The sequence below is a fragment of the Melospiza melodia genome, chromosome Z, assembly GCF_035770615.1.
Source record: "Melospiza melodia melodia isolate bMelMel2 chromosome Z, bMelMel2.pri, whole genome shotgun sequence".
Taxonomy (NCBI): Eukaryota; Metazoa; Chordata; class Aves; order Passeriformes; family Passerellidae; genus Melospiza; species Melospiza melodia.
Window position 1 is genome coordinate 32,558,557 of NC_086226.1, and position 27,435 is coordinate 32,585,991.

Sequence of the window (27,435 nt, forward strand, 5' to 3'; positions counted from 1 at the left end):
GGCTGAATCTGATGATTAGCTGAAGAGGGTGAATCTTATGAGTGATCTGGAAGTTGGAGTGGGTGTTGAGCTTGCATGTTAAAATAGCCTGAAAAAACCTGAGCTGCACACATCATGGAAGTTGAAATGAGTCCATCTACAGCTTCTGTTGTGTGTGACACTAATGCAGGAAAAACAACTTGCTGTCTGTAATGGATCTCTTCCTGAACTGGGACCAAGACCTCTTGATGTACTGATTGCATTATTAAAATTCAGTATCTGTTTTTGGGGAGTGTCTGCTTAGCAAGAACTGTCGCTGCTTAGTAGGAGGCACATTAACTATGGACTTTGGATTTCCATTTACTAACTTCACAGCGTCTTAATTGCAAAGTTCTTTCTGATTTTCAGTCCCATTGCTGCAGTCACTTATGTTGCTGTTGGCTGCACTCTTCTTCCAAGCCATTAAGTGGAATACATTTGTAACTTTTAAAAGGGATCACCCCTTGATTTATTCCCCTGCCTGTGCCCTGAATGATGCATGAGGTGCTTACGCGGGAGTGCTCCTCGGCGGTGGCTGTTACCCAACCCAAAATCCTTGTTTCGCTGAGCATCTTTGTGCGATTTAAAGACGCTCTTTACTTGATCCACTGGCACCAAAATGCCAGTGCCTACACTCCCGCCCGAGAGAGCGCCGGGGCTGCCGGGGGCGCGCCCTCACAGCCGGTGCGGCGGGAGCTGGGAGCGGCCTCGGGGCCGGCGGGAGTTGGGAGCGGCCTCAGGGCCGGCGGGAGGCGATCAGGGCGCGGAGGGCCGGACAGGGCCGGGCCGTGGCTCCGGGGGCGGGCTCGCGTCTCGGCTCCGGGCAGGGCAGAGCATCCGCCCGCGGGCGGCCGGGGCCGTGCGAGCGGCTGCAGCTGCAGCGGAGTCCAGCCCCGCTAGTGCCGGCGGCGGGCGTGGGGCGTTCTGGCCTTCGGAATTACAGGAAAAAGCGTTGCTTGTGCTCAGCCGGGCAACTTCCCATTTTGTCCGTCCCTTCGCGGTCGCGGGGAGGCAGAGGCCCCTGTTAAAACAAGCTTAGCTGAGGTAAGTGAAAAAGATGCTTTCAGCAGAGGGGTCTCTGCTCGCGTTCATTTATATGAAGTGTGGGAGAGTGTGAAACTCTTCCCCGGACTGTTTCTCGCGTGGATCTCTAGCAGTGAAGCTTGCTTGCATTCGCATCTCTCCAGGCGTTCGTCCGAGACTTGGGGCAAGACATGCTTCTGTGTCTCTTCGGGCTGAAAAGATTCTTTTGGTTTCTTCTTTAAAGTCCGTGCGTGAGACGGTAAGAATTGAAACTTTGTTTAGCTCATTTGTCTCAGTTTGTAAAGAATGCAATACAGATGTTTGGCAGTGGTTTTCCTTGTGTGTGTAATAGTTAAGAGTCAGTTCTCAAAATGATTGCAGTGTATGCAGTCATCAAAGGAAGGAAAAGCGGTTACTTATTTGCTCTCTGCTTAATTTGTACTCACAGATTTTCTCGAAGTGGTGAATCAGATCTAAATGTACTGGCCCCAGGTTTCTTCAATGTTTGCAATTTCTGCCTTCTGAGAAAAATATTTTTGTAATGTGTTTGTGTACATATCCATAATGAATATCATCTCCATGTGCTCGTGCTTACACTGGGGGAGTATCACTTGCCTTCTTACTTGTAATGGACTGCATGACTTGTCTTTTGGGAGAGGAGGGTCTGGAGCGCAAGTCCTGTGAGGAGGAGCTGGGGGTGTTTTTCCTGGAGAAAGGGAGGCTCGGGGATGGCCTTATCACTCTCTGCAACTGCCTGAAAGGAGGTGCTGAGATGAGGGTCAGTCTCTTCTCCCGGGCTATAAACAACAGACAAGGAAATTGCTGCAAGTTGCACCAGGAAAGATTTAGATTGGATATTAGGAAATCTTTATTGTCAGAAAAATTTGTCAAGCCCTGGAACAGGCTGCCTGGGAAAGTGGTGGAGTCGTTGTCCCTGGGGGTATTTAAAAGGCTTGTAGATGTGGTGCTTGGGAACATGGGTTAGCGCTGGACTTGGCAGTGGTGTGTTAATGGTTGCACTTGATGGTTTTCTGGAACCAAAATGATTCTATGATTGTCTAAAATAGTTGAAATGCAGCTTCTGGACTCTATCTGTGAATTAAGAAACTGATTGGGCAAGAGGATGTTTTTGTGCTTGAAGGAAGCTTCGTGTATTGGGCGGAAGAATGGAGTGGTCAGTTCAGATTTTTTGTCAGAGGCTAATCTGTAACAAAACAGGTCTCAAAAGGGGAAAAAGGGAGAAAGAAGCTTTGGGCTTTTATCATAGAGGTTGCAGTATTGAAGATTAAAGATCTTGATTTTTCTATAATAATCGTTAAAACCTGAGGAATTTTTGCATGATTTGGTGCTTGTAGGGGGCATTTTCAATCCAAAAATTCCATATTAGGAGAAGTTAAAACATAAATTAGGAGAAGTTAAAGCATAAATGTGTTTAGTAGTGTTTCAAGCCTGATTCTCACTACTATGCCATGTTTTGCCTTGCAGTTTTGACTAAGATACAAAAGTATTGTTAATAAAATTTACAGCATAGATAGTAAAGTAAAGCCGGATATATAACCCTTAGGAGTTGATCTGAAGCAGCAGGGTTATGGTGCTGCAATGAATCTGAGTTTTAATGCTTTCTAAAATAACATGATCAACTATCTTTTTCAGATATTTAATATATTACATATACGTACAGGTACATTTCAAGGTCATGTTCATCTTTTTTGAGTGTGAAGAAAGTATGAAAGTGAAGTTTTGTGCTTATTTTGTTCTCTTGCCTTCTCATGTCTGCGGAGCATGGTATTACCTGCACTGTGTTCTGTGTTCTTCTACTTGCAGCACTGCAGTACTACAGGGATTATAACTATATTCTGCATTTTGAGGCTGTAGCTGATTCCATAACAGTCCAGAAACATATTTGCTTTCTTCCAAAAGATGTTTTATTAACATTATTTAAGTTGATGTGTGTTTTACACCTAATTCCACTCTTAGTTTGAAAGGCAAGACTGGTGAGGGTAAACTAATGCTCTGAAGCAGTAGAGTGATTCTTCCTTATGATTTTCTGACAGGTGTACTTTACAGATTGAAGCCACCTGAATCTGTCAAATGCAAAAGATTTTGATCTGGCTACCATCTTTTCAGTGAGAGCTCTATATTTCTTTAGAGTTCAGTGCATGGATCCTCCTACCCTGCCCATCCATTTTGCTCACCTAGTTGCTTGCCACACCAGAGACAGCTTGTTCTCCACCAACACACAGGAGCATGGAGGCAGCCATTGTCTAATAACATCTTACTTGCTGAAACATCTGATGCAAAATCATCTCTCAAAGTAGACCCTTGCAGCCCAAATAGGCTTTGTAGTCACACAGACAGTGAGCCAAAGGAGGTTTGCTCCAAGACCAGTCCTGTACAGGAACTCTCTTTAAACCTTAGCTTGTCTGTTTTTTCTTCATCAGTGAAAAAAGAACAGGAGAGGATAGTGCCTGAAAGCAAAATTATGTCAGGTAATATAACCAACATTTAGTTCTAGTGATCCTGATAGCCTGACCTTTCTTTTAGTGAGCATTGGCAAATTGGATGAAATCATATAGTTAAAATTTAAAAAGTGACCCATATGTAAAGATAAAGAAAGTAAATCTTGTTTTGTGTTTGTAACTTTAAGCATTTTGCATAAAAATTCTGTTTCTTTTATGAGGTACAATGATTAGTAGAGGAACACCTGTTTTGAGGCTCTTTTATCTATCTGAGCATTTTATACCTTAAGATTTATATAAAGGCTTATTTGTTATGGTTGTTCAGAGAATAATGAATTATATTCTATTTTTTCCAATTAGTACCAAGCTCATGTAGTTAAAAGTTTTATTTAAATTCCAATGTAACAGTATTTTGTATTATAATGTATGAATATTCAGTGTGCTGTTTTATAAGAAAGCAAAGGCTTTCTCTGAAGATATTTTGCATCTGTAACTCCAGGATATACTAAGCAAAATAACTGTTATCAGCAGTTATTAGCAAAACTGACTTTTCCTGGTAACTGTGTCCTTCAGAATTTTGGAACAAATGTATCTTATCCTTTTGTGCCTGCATTGGCTATTTAGAGACTGAAAGAGGAAAAATGGCTTTCCTGCTTTTCAGTTTCCAGTTAGTTTGAAGTTTTTAAATTGACAAGTCGTTTTACATTATGATTATTTTTTTCTTTTTTTTCTTTTTTTTTTTTTTTTGACGTTACTGTGTTTTTTGAACAAGTTTCTGTGGTCAACAGTTGATACAGCATTTCCAGAGCCTCACCATGTGGGTCCTTCAGATATGTCTGTAAGCTTAGTAGTTTTCTGAATAGATATGCAGTGTTTGAATTTATAAATTGTGTTAGTAGATTATGATACCATTAAGTTTTCTGGTAGGCCATCATAATTTAAAATACATATAGGTTTATTTTCCAGAAGAAAGTGCACCTAACACCTGTTTCAATCGAGTTCTATTTAAAGGTAAATGTTTGATTGCTATTCATCCTGCCCAGAGGTTCAACTGACTATTTTTGGCTCAGTTAAAGACTGTGGATTATGGAATCAGTGTGCCCAGGATCTTTCATCACAGTATCTGTCATTTTTCCCATGATGGGCTTGTCAGCACATAGGTCATAGGGGTTAAAAAGTTGAAAATACCCATTAGCTGTCCCTTGAGTTTACTTCTTCTTCCATTATGTTCACATGTCATTGTCTTCTCTGACCAATGTAGAAAACCCTGTTTTCCTTTTCAGATGCTCACTGGTGCTCACCTTTGCTGCAGCCCTGACCAATCATGAATCGGAGGCACCCTGTTACCAAAAAGGATGCTGAAGTACATATTTGAATAATTTTCCTGAATGTCCTCTTTCTCTCTAGAATTTGTGTAAGTGCTGATGGATTTGAATCTTGGAGTTCTGAAAACTCATGGTTATTGCTTTTCCAGGTGCATTTTGCAGAACACTGCAGCTGAGTGGCCCAGTGGACTAGAGCAGAGGCTTAGGCTCCTGTCTTTCAGAATTTGCTGGCTGTAGATAGGGCAAGGTCTGTCTCTCCACGTGGCAGCCACCATGGGAGAGCTGTAGAAATAGATGGTAAAGACTAAATAAAAGGAGTGTCTATTCAGCTTCTTCCTTCATAGTTGTTAGAAGAGTGTCAAACTTCGTAGGAAGAATTTCCTGTCACATATCAGCAAAGATGTTAAAAATTCTTGAATGACTGGAACAAAGAACGGTGCTGCATGGTGCCACATCCAGTTGGCAGCTGGTTGCTAATGAGGTTCCCTAGAGCTCAGTACTGGGGCCTCATCCTGCTCAGAATCCTTATTGCTGATCCTCACAAGGGGATCCAAGGGCACGCTCAGTCAGTTTGCAGGTGAAACCAAGTTGGGCAGGAGTTGATCTGCTGGAGGGCAGGAAGTCCCTGCAGAGGGATCTGGGCAGGCTGGATCATGGCTGAGGCCAGTGGAGTGAGGTTCAACAAGGCCCAGTGCCAGGTCCTGCCCTTGGGTCACAACAGCCCCAGGCAGCTCCACAGGCTGGGGCAGAGTGGCTGGAAAGGAGCTGGGGGTGCTGGTGACAGCAGCTGAACATGAGCCAGGCTGTGCCCAGGTGGCCAAGAAGGCCAATGGCATCCTGGCCTGGATCAGCAATGCTGTGGCCAGCAGGGCCAGGGCAGGGATTGTCCCCCTGTGCTGGACACTGTGCACCTTGTGTCCATGGATATGTTGCAAGAAAGAGAAAGGTTACGCCCTCTTCAAAAGGAAATGGGAGACATGGATACCCTGGGCGAAGAGAAGGCTGAGGTTCTCAACAATCTCTGTGCCTCAGTCTTAAACAGCAGAGTTCCAGCCATGTCAATCAAGTCAAGAGAGGCAAATGCAGAGACTGGGAGAATGAAAACCCTAAACCCACTGTAGGAGAGGATCAAGTCTGAGACCATCTAAGGGGCCTGTATGTGCACAAATCCAAGGGGTCCAATAAGATTCATCTGTGGGTCCTGAGGGAGATGGCAGAAAGAAGCTCCTAAAGCACTGTACATAATTTTTGAAAAATTGTGGCTGTCAAATGAAGTCTCTGATGACTGAAAAGATGAACTATAACCCCCATTTTAAGAAAGGGGAATGCAGAAACCCCATAGAACTACAGAGCATCTTTCCTCTGTGCTAGGAAAGATCATGGAGCAGATTCTCCTGGAAACTGTGCTAAGGCACATGGAAAACAAGCAGGTGTTTGGGGACAACCAACATGGCTTTACTAAGGGCAAACCATGCCTGGCAAATTTGATGGCCTTCTCTGATAGGGTGCTACAGCTTTGGTGGACAAGGGCAGAACAACTCCCATTGTCTACCTGAATTTAAGCAAAGAATTTGACAGTCCCGCTTGCCATCCTTGTCTCTGTGTTGGAGACATTTGATGGATGGACCACTCAGTGGGGAAAGAATTGGCTGGATGGCCACACTCAGAGCTGTGGTCAATAGCTCCTTGTCCACATGGAGACCAGTGAGGAGTGGTGTCCCTCAGGGCTGGGTCCTGGGGCCGATACTGTCCCACACCTTTGTCAGGGATGCGGACAGTGGGATCCAGGGCAGTCTCAGCAAGTTTGCTGCTGACACTGAGCTGGGTGGGGCTGTCCACACAGGGGAGGGCAGGGATGGCATCCACAGGGACCTGGACAGGCTTGAGAGGTGGGACCCTGCAAACCTCAGGGAGCTCAGCAAGGCCAAGGGCAAGGTCCTGCACCTGCATTGGGCAATCCCAGGCACACCCACAGGCTGGGCAGAGAAGTGATCCAGAGCAGCTCTGAGGGGAGGGACTTGGCGGTGGTGGCTGATGAAAACTCACCATGAGCCAGCAGGGAGTGCTCCCAGCCCAGAAAGCCAAGGAAATCCTGGGCTGCATCCAAAGCAGCATTGGCCAGCAGATGAGAGAGGAGTTCTACCCCTCTGCTCTGCTCTGCTGAGACCCCACCTGCAGCACTGCATGCAGCTCTGGGGTTCCCAGCACGATGACAAGGAGTTGTTAGAACAAGTCCAGAGGAGGGCCCGGAGGTCGGTGAGGGCTGGAGCACCCCTGCTATGAGGATGGGCTGAGCAAGCTGGGGCTGTGCAGCCTGGGGAAGAGAGGATTGTGTGGGGACCTCAGAGACACCTTCCAGTACCTGAAAGGGCCTACAGGGACGCTGGAGAGGGATTCTCTGACAGGAACTGGAGTGACGGGGCAAAATACACACCTGAAAGGAGGGAAATTTAGATTAGATACTAGGAAGAAAATCTTTACTGTGAGGGTGGTGAAATACTGGAACAAGTTGCTCAGGGAAGTTGTGCATGCCCCATTCCTGGAAGTGTTCGAGGCCAGGTTGGATAAGGCCTTGAGCAACGAGGTCTAATGGGAGGTGTCCCTGAACATGGAAGGGAGGGTTAGGATTAGATGGTCTTTAAGATCCCTTCCAACCCTTAACATTCTGTGATTCAATGACTCCATGACATGCTGTCTTTACATTTATAGATATTCTTTATTCTTGATGTAACATCTATACTGTATACCAGAGGCATGTAGTTCATGCAGTTGAAAGCAATCCTAGAATAAGATCTGAATGGAAAAAAGTTTCTTGTCCTGAAATGGGGTAGAAGGGCAATTAATAAATTAATAAATGGTCTTAAATGCAATATGGGGAAAAGTCTTGCTTTGATGAATCAATTTTTTCATCACTTGAAGAAGACAGCTTTTATAGACATCTTTAAGTTAAACACTTATACACATATGGTGAAATTTTCACTCAGGCACATTCTTTGATCACTTTTACATATACAACTCTTCAGTAAACAGCCAACGAGCTATCTTGTCACATATCATTTATCAGTGTCCTGACAAGCACATAAGATTTGAGCAGCACTGTAACCTGCTAAGTCACTACCTTGGTTTCTGGCAAGTAGTAACTGTCATGCCATATAAACAGCTGCTAATTGATACTGGACAAAGTACAAGCAGGAGGACTGAACAAAACAACCAGCTCACATCTGGGAAAAGTCATGGAGGGCTCTCTCCCCAGTTATCTCCTCTGTTTCACCAACTCAAATGCCTTACATTTGCTAATGTAGTACAAATACCTTTTTTTCTTAGTCTTCTGCTGTTTTGGCAAGTGGAAGTGACTTATGATATGGCTGAGTACTAGAGAAGAACTAGAAGAGGGGGAAAGGGTACAGAATGGATACAGGGTGAGGAGCACCGAGTCTGGATGGAATCTTCAACTATTTAAGCATTTTGGTGTGCATGGGAAACTAAAATTTTTCAAAGGCTTTTAACTTGGCATTGCAACCAGCTTGATCATGCCTGTTCGTGCAGTTCTGTGCTCCACTGTGATGGGATATGTCATGTGGTATTTTCAGCTTAAGCATTATGCAAAAATGTTTTTATGGTTTGCCAATGCTTCTGAATTCCATCTCCTTTCTAAGAAAGAATGGAATTGCTGGAGCTAGTTAAAGGAATCTGATAAAAATTTTTTTTGCTTTATTCTTGGAAAGAACTGGACTATGTTGGCTGAAATGCAGCCTCTTCTGTCTCATATCCCCTCAAAAATAGTAAATCTGCATATAGGATATCAGCAGAAGCTTTAGCTCTTATTATGGGGAATAAATGGGGAGTTAGAGACAGGTGTGTGCCTTCAGGGCTGTGATCTTGTTGTCACAGTGGAGATGTGGTGGGACGGTTCCTGTGCCTGGAGTGCTGGAATGGAAGGATGCCGGTTCTTTAGGAAGGACAGGCAGGGAGATGAGGGGAAGGTGTCACCTCCTGTGTCAGTGACAGCTGGAGAGCACAGAGCTCTCCCTGGGGTGGATGAGGAGCTGACAGACAGGGATGGGTCAGGGTTAAAGGGAGGGAGGGGACAGGCGACATTGCACTGGAGTCTGCTATAGGCCACCTGACCAGGAGGGCTGGGCAGATGAAACTCTGCATATGAGCAACCTTGTGCTCATAAACCCTGGTGTTCATGGGGGTCTTCAACCTGCCCAGTATCTGTTGGAGGGACAACACAGCTGGGCTTAGGCAATCCAAGAGGTTTTTGGGATGTGTTGGTGGTAACTTCCTTCTCCAGGTGGCAGTAGAGTGGTGAGGAGAAGTGCTGTGATGGACTGTGTTGTCACCAACAAGGAGGGGCTGGTGGGAAGGTGAAGCTCAGGGGCAATCTTGACTGCCATGAGTATGAAATGCTGAATTTGCCTGAGATCCTTAGGGCAGCAAGGACAATAGGCTCATAATCCCGGGCTCAGGGGACCAGACTTTGGCCTCTTCAGGAACCTGCTTGGTAGAACACCATGGATAAATCTCTGGAGAGAAGAGGGACCCAAGAGAGCTGATATTCAAGGATCATCCTCCTTAAGCTCAGGATTGATGCATTCTAACAAAGAGTAAGTTGGTCAAAAACACTGGCAAGGCTGCTTGGATGAGCTCAAACACAAAAACAAGGTCTATACAGGATGGAAGAAGGGACAGGTAGCTTGGAAAGAATGCAAAAAGAAACCAGGGATCAGATTAGGAAAGTTTAAAATCCTGATAGAATTAAATCTGGCAAGATACATCAAGGGCAATGAGGAAAGCTTCTGGTGTTGTGCTGGTACAGAATACTCGGAACAACTGCTATTTTTTAATTGCCACATGGAATGTGTAATTCATCTTTAGTTCTTTGAGAACAAGAACATATACCCTACATGAATAAGTAATATATTCTCTTTATGGACTGGCTTCATTTCTTGTTGGTACACATCTTGCTACTGCTGTAATTTAGGAATATGTCACTGGACAAACTCCTCCACATTTTTCTTTGTATCCCACATGTGCTTTTCATTTTTTTTCCTCCTGTTTTTTTACTGTCATAGCCCTAAAGTTTATAAAGTGCTTCCCAAGACAAACTTAAAATAATATCTAAGTTGATTTCTGACAGAAACTGAGCTTAATGCATTGTTTTTACCATGTTTTTCTATTTTAGATTACTGTAAAGTTTAAGTTTTTAGCAAATCCAATAAGTTTTTGTGGAAAGAACCATAGCATAGGGCATAACCCCTACTGCCTATATCCCACTTAGATCTCTGTCCAGTGACCTGGTGCACACCTGCTTTGTGGCACTATCTGAACCTGTGGGAGGAGGAGATATTTTGTTGGGACTGAAAGCTACTGGTGTGGCTGTTCTAGGGAGATAGTACTTGCCTCCCACCTGGAGCCTTCCTGACACACAGGTTTGGTGGAGAGCTGAAATTCCAGACAAATCTGAAAACCTAATGTGAAACATGGACCCCAACTTGCTGCAAAATACTAATGCCCACGTGTTGCTTATGAGCATGGTAACTAGAGCTACTTGTCCAGGAAATAGGAATACTGGGCTCTAGGCCCTTGTGTGGTTAAGGGGATCTGACACCTCTGCTTTCTACAGGCAGATTTTCTACTTACTAGCCGAAGTAGTAGTGTGGGTTGCCATTCATGGTGGGGTTGGTCCACTCTACAGACAGGTTCTTACAGACAAGTTGATGAAGTGTGGGCTGGGTGAGCAGTGAAGTGAATTGAAAACTGGCTAAATAGATGGACCCACAGGGTGGTGATAGTGGTGAAGTCCATCTGGGGGCCAGTCACTGGTGATGTACCCCAGTGGGCCATACTGGATCCAGTCCTGTTCAGCATGTTCTAGATTAGAATGCTGTGGCTGAGCTTGCCTTCAGTGAGTTTGCTGATGACACAAAACTGGAAGGGATGAGAAATAAGCTGGTGGGCTGAGCTGCTGTCCACAGAGACCTTGGCAAGCTGGAGAAATGGGCTGGCAGGAACTTCAATAAGGAGAAGTGCCAAATCCTTCATCTGGGGAGGTACAACCCCGGACAGCAGCACAGGGGCCTGTCCAAGTCTCCACCAGCCAGCTTTGCAGAAAATGCTCTGGTGGTCCCCAACACCCAGTAGAGCATGAGCCAGCAACACGCCCTTGTGACAAAGTATGCTGGTTTCCTGGGCTGTGTTAGGACTGCAACCAGCAGGTCAATGAGGTGATCCCTCTGTTCAGCACTACTGAGCCCACACTTGGAGTATTTTGTCCCAGTTCTGGACTCCTGATGGCAAGAGAGACATGGACATACTGGAGAGAATTCAGGGAGCGGCCTCAATGAGGGTTAATGTACTGGAGCATCTGCCATATGGAAGCTGGAACCATTCAGCCTGGAGAAGAGAAAGCTCAGAGGAGTCTCAGCAGTATACCAAAGAGCCAGAATCCTCCCAGTGATAGGATCAGAGGCAGTGATCAGGATCAGTGGGCACAAGCTCAAACACAGGAGGTTCCTTCTGAGCATCAGGAAATACTTTTTTTTGCTATGATAGTGAATGAGTAGTGGAGCAGGTTACCCAGGGAGTTTGTGGACTCTCCATTAAGGGAGATCTTCAGAAGCTGTCTGGACACAGTCCTGGGGAACTGGCTGTAGGAGGCTCTTTGTAAATTTGAATCAGATGGTCAGTAGGTGTCCCTTCCAAACAAACATTCTGTGATTCTGTAAGTGCTGATAGCAGCACTCAAGGCAAGGACAGTGTTTGATTTTTGTAATTTTTTTCATACAGAACCCTAGATTCATCTGTCCTTTTAGAAGAAATCAGTCTACTACTTTGCTTTCCTCCTTCTTAACCTAGAGTCTGAGGTTTTTTGGCTGACAGTAGTTCAGTAGTTCTTTTCTTCAAAAAGAAAGGCAAAGAGAGGTGCCTTCCTTTGTCTTTGCAGAGTGCACTCAGGTCCACTGCCAGGGCAAAACTGGGAAAAAACTAATATGAATTCACCCTCTTTTGGGTGAAAGGTGACCTGGACTGATGTCCACTTCCTGAACAATTTCTTTACTAGGCAGTGATGAACAAGAGAGGCAGATCATTCCTTTTCCTGTAAGAGCCCTCATTTTCAAAAGAATTCGCTGGATGAATCTGCTTAGAAAAGACTAGGCAGGCTGAACGTCAAGTGAATGGAGATACATTTCTTACCAGTTACTTGCATGATCTTTGGAAGGTTAAACACTTGTGTGGATTGGATTGCCCTCAGCCGTGTTTTAGGTATGCTTATCTTTCTATTTTTTATCGTAAATGTGTGCAAATTGTCTTAGTAAAACTTCATCAAATTTCTGCATTGTTCAGGAAAGTAACACTTAGACAAAGCAATACTTCACTTGAATACAAGTGAGAAAAGCTGAATAACATTATTAACTCTGACACAAATGCTAACAAAATATTAAAAGGGCATCTTAATTTTACTTCTAAAAATAAAAAAGATAATTTAAATTTTTTATTTTATGACAGTGTTTTCTGCCTATACTTACTGAGAAGGAAATGTTCAGCAATTTGATTTGGATGTTTGTCCTGTTCTGCATCTCTGTAGGAGGTATGTTTCTGGATTATTAGCACCTGTCTTGCTGTAAGAAGTTTTGCCAAAAGATAACATTCTCCAAATGAAATTTTGAAGAGTTCTGAAATATATTGCAGCTTAGTTGTAAATGTTAGTCTTACTTGTTTAATGTATTTTTGGATATTGCAAGTATTAGTGATAAATGCATGTAAATTACATGCATAGCTTTTACTGATAAGAATGTTTTATAAAAACAGGCTTGAAGTACAAGACTTTCTTTTCTTCATTTAGGACTATTAAAAAGTATCTGAATGGAAACTTCCTCATTATTTCTGTGAAGTTGTTGAAACATCACTCTAATGTAAAACCTATTGTAATACAGTAATTAATGTGAACTGCATTTTCAAACAGGAATGTCTGATTTGAATGATAACTGGGCATTTTATTTGAATTCTATATAGAAAAATTAATTTAATTATCTGTACACAACAAAACAACTTACTATTTTTCTACTAGTATTTTAAGAGGAGTATGGCTATGTGATGTCTTTGATTTTGTTTTTAGATGAAAACTCCATCAGAGATGCTGACATTTTTCCTTCATCTCCTGAAATTGAAAGAGGATCCTCCCTGAAACTATCCTGTGTTCTTAGAAAGAACTACACGCCACAGAGAAATGCAAGCCACATCATTTGGAAATTGAATAATGAATTGATTGCTCCAGAAAACTATAACATTGTGAATAAGACTGTATCTAATATAACCATCCATAATTTCACTTACAGCATAGCTAATGTGGAATGTTTAATGAAGTACTCGGACAAGGAACTACCTTTGGCTCACACAGAAGTTAAATCTGGCTGTAAGTAGAAAGGCAGAAAAAATAATCTTAACTCTTTTTAACAACTTAGTATAATAATTTTACTTCTAAAACAGCTACTTTTGGTTGTGTTATTTTAAAACACATGTATTCAAGTGTATATATATATACATATATATTTATACACACATACATTTTTTTTTTTAAATAAAGCATGAAATTACCAGCATTCCTTACTGACACCGGTCTGTAACCTTTCTGACCCTGACTTTTGCCTAGCTGAAGTTTTCTGTTGAGTTCCAAAGATAGTGGGTCTATTCCTTTGGTTATATCTTCTTTCTAGCCTAGCCAACTTCAATTTTCTCCAGAGAGGATTTCCTCTCTAATCTTCTCTTCTAAAGAAGTTATAATCCACTCTCTTATGCAGAACATTAAAATATGTATACAAATTTTCTAATTTATTGAACACATCAAATCCAGAGTATACTAACATATGCCTGGGGAGGTCCCATTCTAATAAAGAAGCAATAAAAGCAAAACATCTGTTGAAAAATATCCAGCAAAAGATCTTGCATGTCTGCAAAGCTTAATGTGCTGTAAGCTTGTTGATAAAAGATCTTTTGACAGTTCTATTAGATGGGACAGAAAAATACTGTTTTGAAAAGAGGGCTTTGTCAACCAGTTGATTTCACTGGACACAGTTTTCTTCTACTCCAATTTCTTCTAATGGTAAAGAATTTGAGCTGTAACAAGAAAGTCTTTTAGGGTGTTAAGTTTTTATGGATGACTTCATACTATAGAGATTGCAGAAGATTATGTCCTTTGTGCTATCTTGCTTATAAGATAAAGAGAGTCCAGAATTAGTGATATCATCGGGGTCACACAGATCTGTTTTCCAGGAACTTGTCTTCTGTACTCTTTAGGCTGTGCATGTTTCTCAGATTTGGGTTTTTCATAGGGTTAAAAATTGGATATTCTGGGAGAGAACCAAAAGGAGTTCTGTCTGTCAGAGGATGCCTTTTTTTTTTTTTGTTGTTGTTGCTGGTTTTTTTTTGTTTGTTTGTTTGTTTTTTGGTTTTTTTGGATTTTTTTGTGCTTTTGCTGTTTTTTGGTTTACCTCTTACTTTCTGGACTCCCCTCAAACTACAGGTGTGTTGCAGAGGGGAGACGGGGTGTGTGTATGCTTAGGTGTTCAAGACAATGTATGCAGTGGTTTGATATATGATAGAATTACTGTCTTTAGGCACACTTAGTAAAGTATTTCTGAGAAATAGTTGGAGAAAATCTTGCTGTCTCCTCAGGGTAAGAAGAGTGGTTTTGATTTTTGTAATGTGAGGAGTTCTGAGGGCAGTGAGGGATGATAAAATGAAGCACTATGAAGACACTGATGTTTGCCATAATTGCTTTTTGACCAACAGAATCAGGTGTGCGTAAAGTTACTTATTTTTACTGGCTTTTTTTAACCTTTGTCACTGTAGTTCGTCCAGACATGCCAGAAAATATTTCGTGCATTTATTTCTATGATGTTAACCTTACCTGTACCTGGAATGCAGGAAGAGAAACAAGTCTTACGACGAACTATACTCTTTACCGAAAACTGTAAGTACTAAATATACTGGGCACTGGGTTGCTGGGGTGTGGCAGCCAGTTCCCTTCCTCTCTCATCCTGACTTCTGTTTAAAGAAAACTTAAAATCATCATGGAGATTGGAGTCTTGGCATTTGTCAGTAATTTTAATTGATTAATTCAGGGTTGATAATTGTTGAAAATACTTGCAGTCTGATACCTTTTTAGTGTGCTGTATAAAAGAAGTAAGCCTCAACCAAAAGAAATAATTCTCGACCAATATTCAGTAGAGAAATATTTATATTTAGAGCTGATATTCACTTGTTCTTTGAAGTAACATTACTAATAAGATTGAAAGTTGAGTGACCATGGTGAATGGAGGCATTTTATGGGACAGTTTCCCAGAAACTTTCTATGTAATGAACTAACCTAATTTTGGGGGCATAAAAAATATTGGTTCCTCATCTGCTTTAAAAAATTCCCATCAAAATTCATTAAGCCACTGCTTTACTGCAGTATTCTACTTAACTCCAGTAGCATTTAACCTAGTGACCCTTGGAGTCATAAGGTTTCAGTCAAAAAATCCAGAGTTGTCCTTTTGGATTGCTTGGGGATTTCTATTTACAAATACAAATTAGTGGTCTCATGCTTTCCAGTGTAGAAGCACAGATACTTGGTTCTTTCAATTTCAGTTAGATTTTAAATGTTGGTTAGGAGCTTACTTTTTCATAAGTGACTCTGAAAATGGTGAAATCAGTGTTGTTCCAAGGCAGATCTCAGGTAGGATTTTGAAGGTGATAGTCCAGATTTGTCCCAGATGCACTTATCAGTCTCTCCTTTATAGTGCTACTTCTGGTGGTGCTCTTTTTCTGCCTATCCAAGACTCCAGGTAATATTGTTTCATGAAAAGATTTCTAAAATGCCTAAAGTTATTCTTGAGAGTGGCAATGAATTCAGAACTCTGGAGGGTACTTTTTAATATTGCACTAGTGTATACTCTCTTTGTAATTTAAATGGTAGATTAGGAAAACCTTTTTAGTGTTATGTCCATTTTAGCTTTGACATTTTAAGCTTCCATCTTTTTAATGTGAAACTTTCTTACTACTTCTGGTGTTTCTATCTTTTATAACTTAGCTGCTTTTGTGAAGCCAGAAGTTAAAACAGCCATTGAAAGCACATTTCAGTATTATTCCTTCCTGTATAAGCACAGACTTCTTATTAACCACAAAGCGAATTGGATTGCAGAACTGTTGGGAGCCAAATCTAAACATAAATTTTAATCCACTGTCTCCCTAGCTGAGTAGTCTCCCTAGCATGTGACTACAAAAGCACTGGTACCAAGGGGACAGGGAAATTAGCTAAGGGTATTCGTTTGCACAAACATGTCATCTAAAAATGTTCCCTGGTAAAAAAGTCTTACATCCTCAAAGATATATAAACAATAGCCTAACAGTTTGTTTGAATTATTCTAAGAAAATCCTTTCGTTTCTAACTGCTTTTATTTTTTCTTTTTCAGGATGTCTTCTCTAAATTTATCATCTCAGGATGTCTTCTCCTGCCCGGCTGTAACAGAGTCGTGTTCACTTTCTTATTCTGACAATGTTTATAGTAATAATTTTTGTTTTCAAGTGGAAGCTAAAAATGTTTTGGGTGCATCCTTAACAGAGTGTGTCCCTATACCTTTGCAAAAAATAGGTAATTAAAAAAGAATCAATAAAGTTTTAATTTATGACCTTTCCATGTAAAATTCTTCCAATTGGTGTTACAGCAGTAATTTACAACAGTATCTTGATCTTACTGTGAGGTGGTGAAAAATTATAGAGTGTTGTTTTCATGCTAGGCAACATCTAACTGCAACAATATTTCTTTAGGCTAATGTCTAATATATCCATTAGAAATGACTAATTTTTAATTATTGAGAAGTAAAGGCCATATATTAAAACTTTTTGTCAAACTAATTGGTACTTCGACTCTACTTTAATATTTCTGAGTGGTACCAAGTATCAGTGCAACACCTGGCTGCAGTGGGTAGTGGTATTATAATTTCTCAAGGGCCATCCATCATATGCTCAGCTATTCCACTTTCTGTTAAAAAATCCTACCTGTTCTATGTGCAGTAATAATTGCACACAGGAGCAATAATAATATTTTGTCTACCTCTCCTCCCTCTGTCCTGTGCTTCTCCTCTGTTCATTTTGGTGGTCTAGTTAAGCAGTTACCCTTATAATGGAATACTTTTTGCTGCAGCACTCATCATCAGTCACATCCTTTATTCTGTATTCAGATCTACTGTGACTCTTCATTACTTTCTACACTCTCTGTGCCAGACATGTCTTTTCTTATTGCTAGTCCATTCTTTTTCCATTTTCTGCTTTACGCTTCTCTCCCCCTCAGATAATTTCCAGCTGAATTCTTTCCTCATCTGCAGTTCAGTCTTGTCTTTGGCGTCCCAGCTCTGCTTCATTTGTTTTCTCTGCTGTTGTCTCTGGGTAATATTTTTCAGTGCTGATACAAATGAAAGATGTCTGCACATCTATTTGAGAGCAGTTTTGTGAATAGAATCACAGAATCATAGAAAGGCTTGGGTGGGCAGGGACACCTTCCACTAGACCAGGTTGTTCAAAATTCAGTGTAATTAAATCAGTTAATGTGCAATTTCTCTTACAGATAATTTCCCATATGTAGAATTATGTCTATAACATAAACCATCACATGAATACTCCAATAGGATGTGTGTTACTGGGATAACGATTTAACTTCTTGGAACACACACAGACAGAGAAATTCTGAACTTTTATAGAAGCATTTTCGTCTATTAATGTTCTTGTTTCTTCATTCTAGAGAAATTTGCCCCTCCTGAAATCATTTCAGTTAAAAAAATCCCTGGTATAAAGCAGTTACTTACAGTAACCTGGAAAATGCCTGAGAAGATTATCCCTTTAAAACATATTATTTGCCAGGTTCAATACAGAAACTTGTATTCAAACTTTACCGTAAGTTACGTCATTTTTCTTTTGCGTGGCAGCTTCTTTGTGACTAACTTCTTAATTTTATAAGAATTTAAGTTGAAAAAAGGCAACAAGTGTTTGAAATAATGATAATAACCTTGTTATTTTACTGGAATGTTACCAGAGGTGCATGGTCTTAAGAACACAGTTTGGTTTTCTAGGGTTATTTGTCCTTTTTCTTTTGGTCATTATCTGTTTTGATACATATTGTGCTTCTCAGTATTACTCTGTGGAAGGATGAGGGATGACCCTAGGCCAAGGGATTACACATGCAGTCAGTAACGATATTTTTTTTTTCCCTTGCATTCTGGTGTTGAAAACAGCACTCACTTAGAACTGCAACATTTCAATCTGATTAATATGGAATGATGTTAAATTTATTTTAAAGTGAATGAAAATAAAAATTTTGCAAGATGAAAAATATGGGAAGTTCTTTTCATAGTTTGTCTCTCTGACACTTAAATGGAATGGTTGTAAAACCCCCAGTATCTGCGTATTTCAGATTATCTATTCCTATGGTCTTCAATATGGAAGGGATTGTATTTGTAGTTTTACAGTTTCTTCTTCCAGATTAAAGAACTGCCCAAGTTTCTTGGATTGTTTTTTAAAGTTCATTGAACTGAGATCTCTGCCTTGATCTTACTATTTTATGTACCACATGTATAATTTTGGGAGAGAAAAATTCATCAAAGTAGTCATCGGAGCTTTAAAAACATAAGATTAAAGATGTTTCTTACTAGCATCATTCTCATATTTTCAAGCATCATTACTGTAAATATGACATACTGGTTCTTGGATTCAGGATTCAGGATAGGTGGATGGGCAGTATGGCTCAGGTACAGTTGGAGTAGTAGGAATGGAACTAACAATTGTTTAAAAGACCTGTTTGAGATGTTTATCTCTTTGGAGCCAAGGCACTGGCATCCTTGTGACACATTCTATGAGGTCCTTATGTTTTCAACATTTGGGAAGGACCTCATAGTCCTTGGAGGGCTACAGCTTTATTGTATATTTTGTCTAGTTTTCAGCATTAGAAATCACCTCTCTGGTTTTTTTCTATCAAATACAGCCTTTGTCCATTTGCTTCCTCAGCTCACACCTGCATCTTCACACAGACATTTCAGAAGAAACAGGAGCTATCCATGACTAGTAAAGGCTTAGGAGCTGTTTCTTTGCCAGCACATATAGGCAAAAAAAACCCCAAACAACAAAAACCAACCCAAAACTAACCTCAGAAAAACCTAAGGAAAAATGGTTTGCACAAATGACAAATACCTTCTTGGCCTTTAAAGTTATCTGACCAAACCAGTCTAAATAGTTTGGTGTGAACTGTTTTTACTGAGTGAAAAACATGTGACATGTTTTTGTTCTTGCATATATTAAATTTCTAAGTTTCTGATTTTAATGCAATATCATTAACAGCCTTTTGGCAATTAACTAAAACCTAGTACAACATGTCTCTAATTCTATGTCAGGTTCTGCCAGAGGTTGATAATAATTTTGGAGCATTTTTAATTTTAGATTTGTTGCAGAATCTATCACCTACAGTAGTTTGGAGACCCCTGAATTCACTCCCTTAGCAGCAGGTATTTTTTGACAGTGAGTTTCTTGAGATCAGAACAGACCAAAATATTCAGTTACATTAGGCACTTCCCATTATGGTGTTCATATGAGTGGGTGTCTGCATTTGTTATAGTTGTTATAGTACACTCTGCATTGTTATAGATTGATTAATTTTTCATTGGAGGGTTCAACTGATGGAAGCCAAGAATTTCTTCACTGTGTTTTAGCCCTGTTGGGGGTGTTGAAGTGAGTGAGGTTCCTTTCAAGACAAAGAAATGACTCGCATTGTTATTACTTTTCTGAAAAGATAACACATAATTTATTTCTTACACTCCCATCTTCCTTCACCACTAACAGGCTTCATCTTATTTTTTACCTCTTGGAGCAGAATTTTTTGTCCTTTTGTTTACCTTTTCATTTTAATCCTGTACTGATAATGTTTGGGGCAGCCCACAGCTACACTGTTTTATGGCTAAGAGCTAGAAGGCCTTGTAACTCAGAAAGGATGCACAAGACAGGAGACAAGTACCCAGCTGACTCACAAACTGTGAGGAATCACTGCGGGAATCACTGCTTCCCTCAGGATGCTGCTGTGGGACATTATTGTAGTAATGGCTTTAGCAATAACCACTTGCTTCCCACCAGTGGGAACTGCATTCCTCCAGCAGCTTCTGTGCACAGCTGCTCTGGAATCACATGTGAGCTGCTCCCTGTTCAAGCCACAGGTTTGGGATCAAGTTTTTCAAACCCTGGAGTTTTACAGGAGGAACAAAGGTGCTACACAGAAAAATGAAGTTTAAAACAAGGAATGTTGAGTTTCAGAGAAGTGAGGTGGTATACACAAAAGCTACATCTTCTGTGTTTTCTTAAGTAATAAAAAAATAAGTAATATATCTGCACTAAATTTTATATCAATTAGTTTTTGTTCTTGTTCCTATTTCCAGGAATTTGTCAATGTCTCACTGAATTCTAAGAACAAAATAGGATCGTGTAATCTCACAGGTCTGTGGGACTCCACAGACTATTCTGTTGCCATTCGGTGTGTCAATAATGAGTCAGCATTTTGGAGTGGATGGAGTGGAGAGAAAAATGAAAGCACAGAAGAAAATGGTAAGCCACCTACCTGTGGAAGTTTTCTTCTATTATACTTGGAGGCATTAGGATTTAGTAGGGAAAAACTGTGTTACAGCCTATTATCCTCTATTGAATTTAGAATCCTGTTGCTTAAACAGAACATGTGTATTGTGTTTAAAGATAGAAGAGGAAAACTGAACGACAACAGCAAGTATTGGAGGAGATTTGAAAAGTGATTCAAACAACATAGGACTAAGGAAGAAAGCAGATGAGTAGACACTGAAGAGAGGGAAAATTAAGAGTGTACATGAAGATTTAACAAAGCAAATTAAGATAGTAGCAGAAAAGTAGTGCAGCATGAGTGTTCAACGAAATAAATTATAAATAGAGAAATCAAAATACCAGTTTTAAAACAAGACTAGAAAATCTCTTCTGGAAGACTCTAGAACTGAACAAATAAAAGCAAGCAGCAGGAAACTTATAGAAAGAAAGATGTACCTAATTAGGGAAAAAAAGGCATTGTACTACAGAAGATAAAACTTACTTTTAGTAAGTTTCTCTTAGACTCTATGTTTGATACCTTTTGAGTTTTTTAACCATATTAGAGAAGCCTTTTGATTGTTTTCACCATATTAAACAATCTTTTTAATACAGCAACAAGTTGCAAGTGGATTTCTTTGTCTTTAAACAGCTCCTTCAGGAAAAGTGGATTTGTGGAGAGTAATTGAGTCTTCACGCTCATCTAGAAATAGATCTGTACATCTTATGTGGAAGGTACATGCATTTTTTTGTGAATTGGTAATCGTATTGATATCCTGTAGCTGATGTTGTATTTAAGTATTTCTGTGTTGTAGGACATATAACTGCCAGAGGCATTTGATGTTATCAGAAAAAAAAAAAGCTCACTGAACTAAATTAGAATTGAAAAGGCTTTTGTTTACTGAATGGTAGATGAATGGAGTTTTGTAATCTGTGTGGAAAGGGAGCATTTAATTGTGTTCAGATCACTGGAAAATCTCATTGAAAGTTGTTAAACTGCATTTAAATAATCCAGTTTGCCAAAGCCGTGTTTAAATGCACTTTAATCTTCTAGTAAAGTGTCTAAAGGCTCTTCACATTTCAAATCTCAGCATCTGACTTTTGAAATCCATCAAGGAAATTCTGGTGGCTGTCTGTCCTGAAGATGGGCCTGAAGAAAATATCTTGCTTTTCTAAATACAGTATAATAGTTTTGTAATTTAATCTTTAATACAGCATATATTTTTGCTTGTGAGGTAACACTGCGAAACACTTACTACTGTGTATTTTTTTACTAGCCATTAAAAAGCTTTCCGCCTTCTGGGAGAATTCTAGGCTACAAAATACAGTATTTTCCAGAAAACAAGGCTGCACATAAAAGGACAAACAATTCTACTGAACAGAAAATGACCTTACTTTTAAATGAAGAGGCACATATCATATCTGTCACTGCTTATAACTCTGCTGGAGAGTCTCCTGAAGCTATTTTGAGGATTCCATCCCCTGATGAAAAATGTAAGATTTTTCAATTTCATATTTTTCTCAGTAATGAAAAAGTGATTTTCATTACATCTTTTTAAGTTCTGATATAGTGAAGCAAAATTATGCTAAGGGCTTCTGTCATATGTATCTTGTATTTTGCTGTCATGTATCATATTTCTGTTACAGACAATTATTGTTGGGGCTTTTGTTTTGAAATACAGTTGTTAAGATATGAATACTTTGTGATGTCTTATTGAATTTCTGTTGTACTACTTTCTTAGGGTTTTTTTGGTTGGTTTAGGTTTTTTCCTAACTTTGCACCTCCCAAATAAATTTATGGAATGTGTCGCTATAGGACATGAAAGAACACAAGCACACCACTCCTCTCAAGGTGAAGGAAAAAAGGGAAGTTTATTTTCTGACTCCAATATTTATAGTTTTACAAAAGTGACAGCGGATTGGAGGTGACAGTGACACCTCTCCAATGACACTGGTCAAACCAACAGTCCATTAACTCTCTCTTCCTCCATAAAGGAGTGCAAAACAATGAGTTATTTACAGAAAGTGTGTGAGAAAGTTCACTACAGGAATCAGAAGGCTTAGAAAATCTTAAAAAACCAGGGTGACAGGAATGCTACCCAATTCTTTTGGATCCATTTGTTAGCTCAGAAGATTGGTTACCACAGGGCACTATTGCAGAGTGTTCAACAATCATTCAAAGATATGATAAATAGAAGTCTCTACGCTGCGTTAGTGGAAGCAGGGAGAGAAGCCTTGTGTTCATTCTCATTTCATATGCATTCCCAGAGAACCCATTCCACCCACTGCCTGGGTTAGGAAGCTGGCCTGATCTAGCTCAAGAGTTGCTCTTTGGCTCTTATGTTTAATTCTGATACTGCTTTGAGCCTTGTATTGCAACATTCTGCTGCCAGCCATGATCTGACAGACTGGTTGTATTTGACACACTTGAATCACTTCTAACAAGAGTTGTTCATGATGTAAGTGCAAGTGTCTCCCTGGAACTCAATCAATCAAATTCCATTTCTAATCAGAAAACCGGATATGTAGATTTAATGTAATTTTGTCCTAGAGGTTGCTGACTACCTCCCTATCCACTTTTGCATCCCACCACAAAGGTTTTTCTGATTTTTCCATGCTGTGATGTGCTTTCCCCCCACCAGATGCATCTCTTTTTTTTTTTCTCTGCTTCATCAAGTCTTTTTTGCCTCTGCTTTGCCAAGTTGGATTTTCACTTAGACTCTCATGACCTCTATTCTGCAGGCTGATGCAGAATTCACCTTTGCTTCAGTGTCATTCTTGACCTTGCTGACTTGTTTTCCTGTTCTATTGCCTTTGTCATCTCAATCAAAATTACTTATAAGCTACCTGCAAAATTGGTAGTAATTTGGTTTATAAAGTTTTACACACTGCAAAATTTGGATTCTGAAAGAGAGACTGGTTCTTGAATTCTGTATGTGTTTTTCAAGCTTTTCTGAAGACAAATGCTGATATTTTCTGTTAAATTTTTAGCCTCTCAGGTGATTGAAAAAGTGGTAACCTCTACAACAGATGAAGAAGTGGTGGTGCAGTGGATAACCTCTGAACCAGAAACAACAAAATATGTGGTTGAGTGGTATGAGGAATTGGAGATGGACCCTTTTGGTAGATCATGGCAATATGTATCAAATTCTACAGAGTGGAAAAATAACAAAAGTATGTTTATCAGTTACAGCTGTAACAATGTACAGATGTACATGTACTTATAGGTAGATTGGAAAGGATGAACTCATTCAGCTTTCCTCAGACTGTTTTTAAACATAACAGTATTATTACATGCTTTACTGAAATCTCTGCTGCTAATGTAATAGCATTTTTATAGTCTTACAAATTTTCATGCAACATCCAAGGTAGTGCTTGCTCTCATATAAGATTAGGCTACAGAATTTGTGTTAAAGCAGTTCTGTGGCTTGATCTTATGCCAGTAGGGAGGCCTGTGACTGATGTGACTCTTCTATCAGAGAAATCTAGAATTTAAAAAGAAAGATTGAATATGGGAAAAACTCATGCTCTTTCATGTGTTTTAGTGAGAGAAAATCATAGTCCTCCACAGGCTGCAGGGGGACGGCCAGCTTCACCATGATCTTCACCACAGGTTGCAGAGGAATCTTTACATTCCCTACTCTTCCCACCTATGGGAGACAGTCCTTACTGAACTTCTCTGACATGGTTCCTTCCCACTGGCTGCAGTTACCCCCAGACTGCTCCAGTATGGATCCCCTCTGAGGTCACGTTCTCCTTCAGGCATCCACCTGCTCCGGTGTGGAGTCCTCCACAGGCTGCAGGCTCCCTTGTGGATGCCATCACACATCACACTTCAGCTCAATTTCACGCTGAGTTCCAGCCTGTCCACAACATCAGCACAGAAACAGCAGCACTGCCCTGGCACATCCCCATGGCTGTTATCAAAACTCTAACTAGACTCTAATACCCAGGCGGGCAAATGACCCCCCTGGCAAGTGCAGGAGCCTGCTTATCACTAGCTGAACAGCACTAACAGCTGTGAGTTCAGTCTAGTACATACCCATCAAATCTGTCATCACCTCAGTTTGACTCTTGTGGTTTAACCCCAGCAAACAGCCAAGCCCAGGCAGCTGCTTGCTCACTGCCCTGCCAGTGAGATCAGGGAGAGAATCAACAGGGTAAAAGCAGGAGCACTTGTGGGTTGAGATGGAGACAGTTTCATAGGGAAAACAAAAGTCCTGCACACAAGCAAAGCAAAACAAGGAGTGAGTTCACTGCTTCCCATGGGCAGGCAGGAGTTCAGCCATCTCCAGGAGAGCAGGGCCCCATTGCATGTAACAGTGACTTGGGAAAACAAACTCCTCACTCCAAATGTCCTCCCTTCTTCCTTCTTCCCCCACTTTATGTAGTGAGCATGATGCCAGACGGTCTAGAATATCCCTTTGCTCAGCTGGGTCACCTGTCCTGGCTGTGTCTCCTCCCCAGCGTCCCAGGCACTCACTCCCAGACCACCACGGCAGCAGGAAAAGCAGAAAAGGCCTTGGCTCTGTGTGAGCTCTGCTCAGCAATCTCTGTATTGTCAGCCCCTTGTTCAGCACAAATGCAAAGCACAGGCCCATTCCAGCCACTGGGAAGAAAACTAACTCTACCCTAGCTAAAACCAGCTGGAGTAATGCATATATAATGGCCATTGCAATAGGTGTAATTGAAAGAGCAGCAGAAAGTTGATATCATGCAGGGATCTGTTGGTAGCCATTATTCTTGTTTAGCAAGCTGCAGAGCTTGAGAGAATGATCTAGGAATCCCTTTACCCTGGTTTCATGGCAGGGGATGTAAAGCTACAGATATGTCCTCTCAGAGTTGATAGGAGCTGTTGTAAGTAGTGGGTACACCTGGTTGATTAATTGGCTCCTGGATTGTTCAGAGTTCAAAACTTCATTTCCAGAAGCTGGAACTATGTCTTGAAACATAAAATTCTGCTGGAGAGATCTCACTTGCAACAACTGTACCCTTGAGTCAGGCTGGTCAGAAGATCTGCAGTTGGCAATGACTAGAACATCAGTGTAGAAATAAGAATAATAGAATATTCTGTGTTGCAATGTTCAGAAGAATCACTGAAGTCCGACTCTTGGCCCTGCATGGGAGACCCCAAAAATCACACCATATTTCTGAGAGCATTGTCCAAACCCTTCTGGAAGTTCACCAGGCTTGGTGCTGTGACCACTTCCCTGGGGAGCCTGTTCCAGTTCCCAAACACCCTCTGGGTGAAGAACCTTTCATTTTAATATCCAACCTAAGCCTTCCTGACACAGTTACTTGTCATTCCCTCAGGTCCTGAGTGGTAAGAGTGGGGGACCCCACTGCTTTTTAATCTGATGCATGAGACAAAGTTGTCTCTTGCAAAGCAGTAAACATCGATATATGTGAAATATATATATTACCTTCAAGTGTAATTTTGTACTGGTGATTTGAAAATAGAGACTTCCTCTAAAACCTTAGAGGGTTTAGAGGTAAGTGGATTTATATAGAGAAGTTGTATGATGCTGAAGTATAATTACCCATTCAAAGTATTTTTAGTGAGAAATGATCCAGAAACCATGTGGTCTTACAAATACTGCTGTGAAAAAAGTGTGTTAAAGCTAGTAATGAGCATTCAAGTCAATAATTGCATATTGTGCTGGCTAGAGAGTAGAAGCAAATAGTCAGTAATGCTATATTTAGAATTCCCTTGTGATTTAGTCTATTTTCATTGTAGTAATATCACATAGAGATTGTATGTAAATATTCTTTTCTTTCCTTTATAGAAAACTTTAAACCATTTATATGCTATAACATCTTGGTGTATCCTCTTTATGGAAGTAATGTAGCAGCTCCATCTTACACACAAATCTATGTTGAAGAAAAAAGTAGGTATTTTAAAGTAATCAAGTTGTGAAATGTGTGTTGTAGTCTGTTTCTCAGGATGTATTATCTTTTAGTGATGTGGTACTACTGTTATTTGAAAAAGAGATGAAGGTGGTGGAAAGACCCCCAGGTTTCAGGGTTCCTAATTTCTGTTCTGTTCAGCAATAAAATATGTCTATAAGAAAGTATTCATCTTGTGATACAGGTGCATTGCTGCTTGCACCCACTAATTTTTTGTGACGTTTACATATTGTATACAAAGCATTTGGAAAAATGCTACGAACATGAAAGAATTTTTAAAACTAGCTATCTCTTCAATGTTTAAAAGCTCATTTTGATATATAATTATACTTGATTTTAATTCTTGATTACATTTGTCAGTCAATATATGAGGAAATTCTACTCATGAAATAAAATGGCTGGTTTTAAAAGCCTACTTTTTGTTAGATTTTCTAATGTAATAACACATTTGTATTCTTGCACATAAAAAATGTTAAGAAGACATGGTGCTTGTAATTGGACAGAAACTTTGGATGAAGTAGTGTTTTGCTAGAGGAAGGGGTAAAGTTTCTTTATTTGTAGAAGTTTATTGTGAATTCAGTGATTTATACAACCAGCTGTAAGAATGTAGTTTACCAGTAATTTTAAGATTCCATGTGAAAATGTTGATTGGTGTGTGTGTCTATGCAAATGTGCAGGCACACATAGTACAATGCACCACTAAAGAGCATTAATTACTGAGGGGAGGCAATGGATTATTTTTTGTTTCAGCGATAATTACTAGCACAGTCAGAAATGGGTTTTGAGTGCTTTCCTGTTTTTAGGTAGCTGTGACAACACTCAAGGTTATTAGAGAATGGGAAGGAAGTTTTAAAACTGCATCACAGAGAACTCTTTCTTCAGAAAGTCTCCTCAAAGTTATGAGCAGTGTGTGTGAGATGGTATTGTGTAAGCAGAAAGGCTTTGTTCAGTGTGGTGGGCAAGGCTGAGGATGCTGGGGGTGCAGGAGATGCCACTTGAATCCCAGCTCAGCCAGAGATCTCCTGCAAAGGCACTGGTCTTGCGCCTGAGTCCCCCCCTAGGAGTGCACAAAGGAT

At 40.4% G+C, this 27,435-nt stretch overlaps 1 protein-coding gene across 3 annotated transcripts in view; it reads left to right on the forward strand.

Moving 5' to 3' along the window:
• The first annotated feature begins 893 nt into the window (after positions 1-893).
• IL31RA (interleukin 31 receptor A) overlaps positions 894-27,435 on the forward strand; it is a 36,412-nt gene continuing 9,870 nt past the window's right edge. For 2 of the 3 annotated variants that reach the window (XM_063180452.1, XM_063180454.1), the window contains exons 1-13: positions 894-1,062; positions 1,206-1,300; positions 4,784-4,914; positions 12,338-12,419; positions 12,948-13,244; positions 14,681-14,801; positions 16,285-16,463; positions 17,610-17,761; positions 20,284-20,449; positions 21,105-21,187; positions 21,730-21,946; positions 23,444-23,626; positions 26,239-26,340. In XM_063180452.1, the coding sequence (XP_063036522.1) occupies positions 12,368-12,419; positions 12,948-13,244; positions 14,681-14,801; positions 16,285-16,463; positions 17,610-17,761; positions 20,284-20,449; positions 21,105-21,187; positions 21,730-21,946; positions 23,444-23,626; positions 26,239-26,340 (1,552 nt within the window). In that variant the 5' untranslated portion in view covers positions 894-1,062; positions 1,206-1,300; positions 4,784-4,914; positions 12,338-12,367. The remainder of the gene's footprint in view (positions 1,063-1,205; positions 1,301-4,783; positions 4,915-12,337; positions 12,420-12,947; positions 13,245-14,680; positions 14,802-16,284; positions 16,464-17,609; positions 17,762-20,283; positions 20,450-21,104; positions 21,188-21,729; positions 21,947-23,443; positions 23,627-26,238; positions 26,341-27,435) is intronic. The other variant, XM_063180453.1, reaches the window with a different exon arrangement.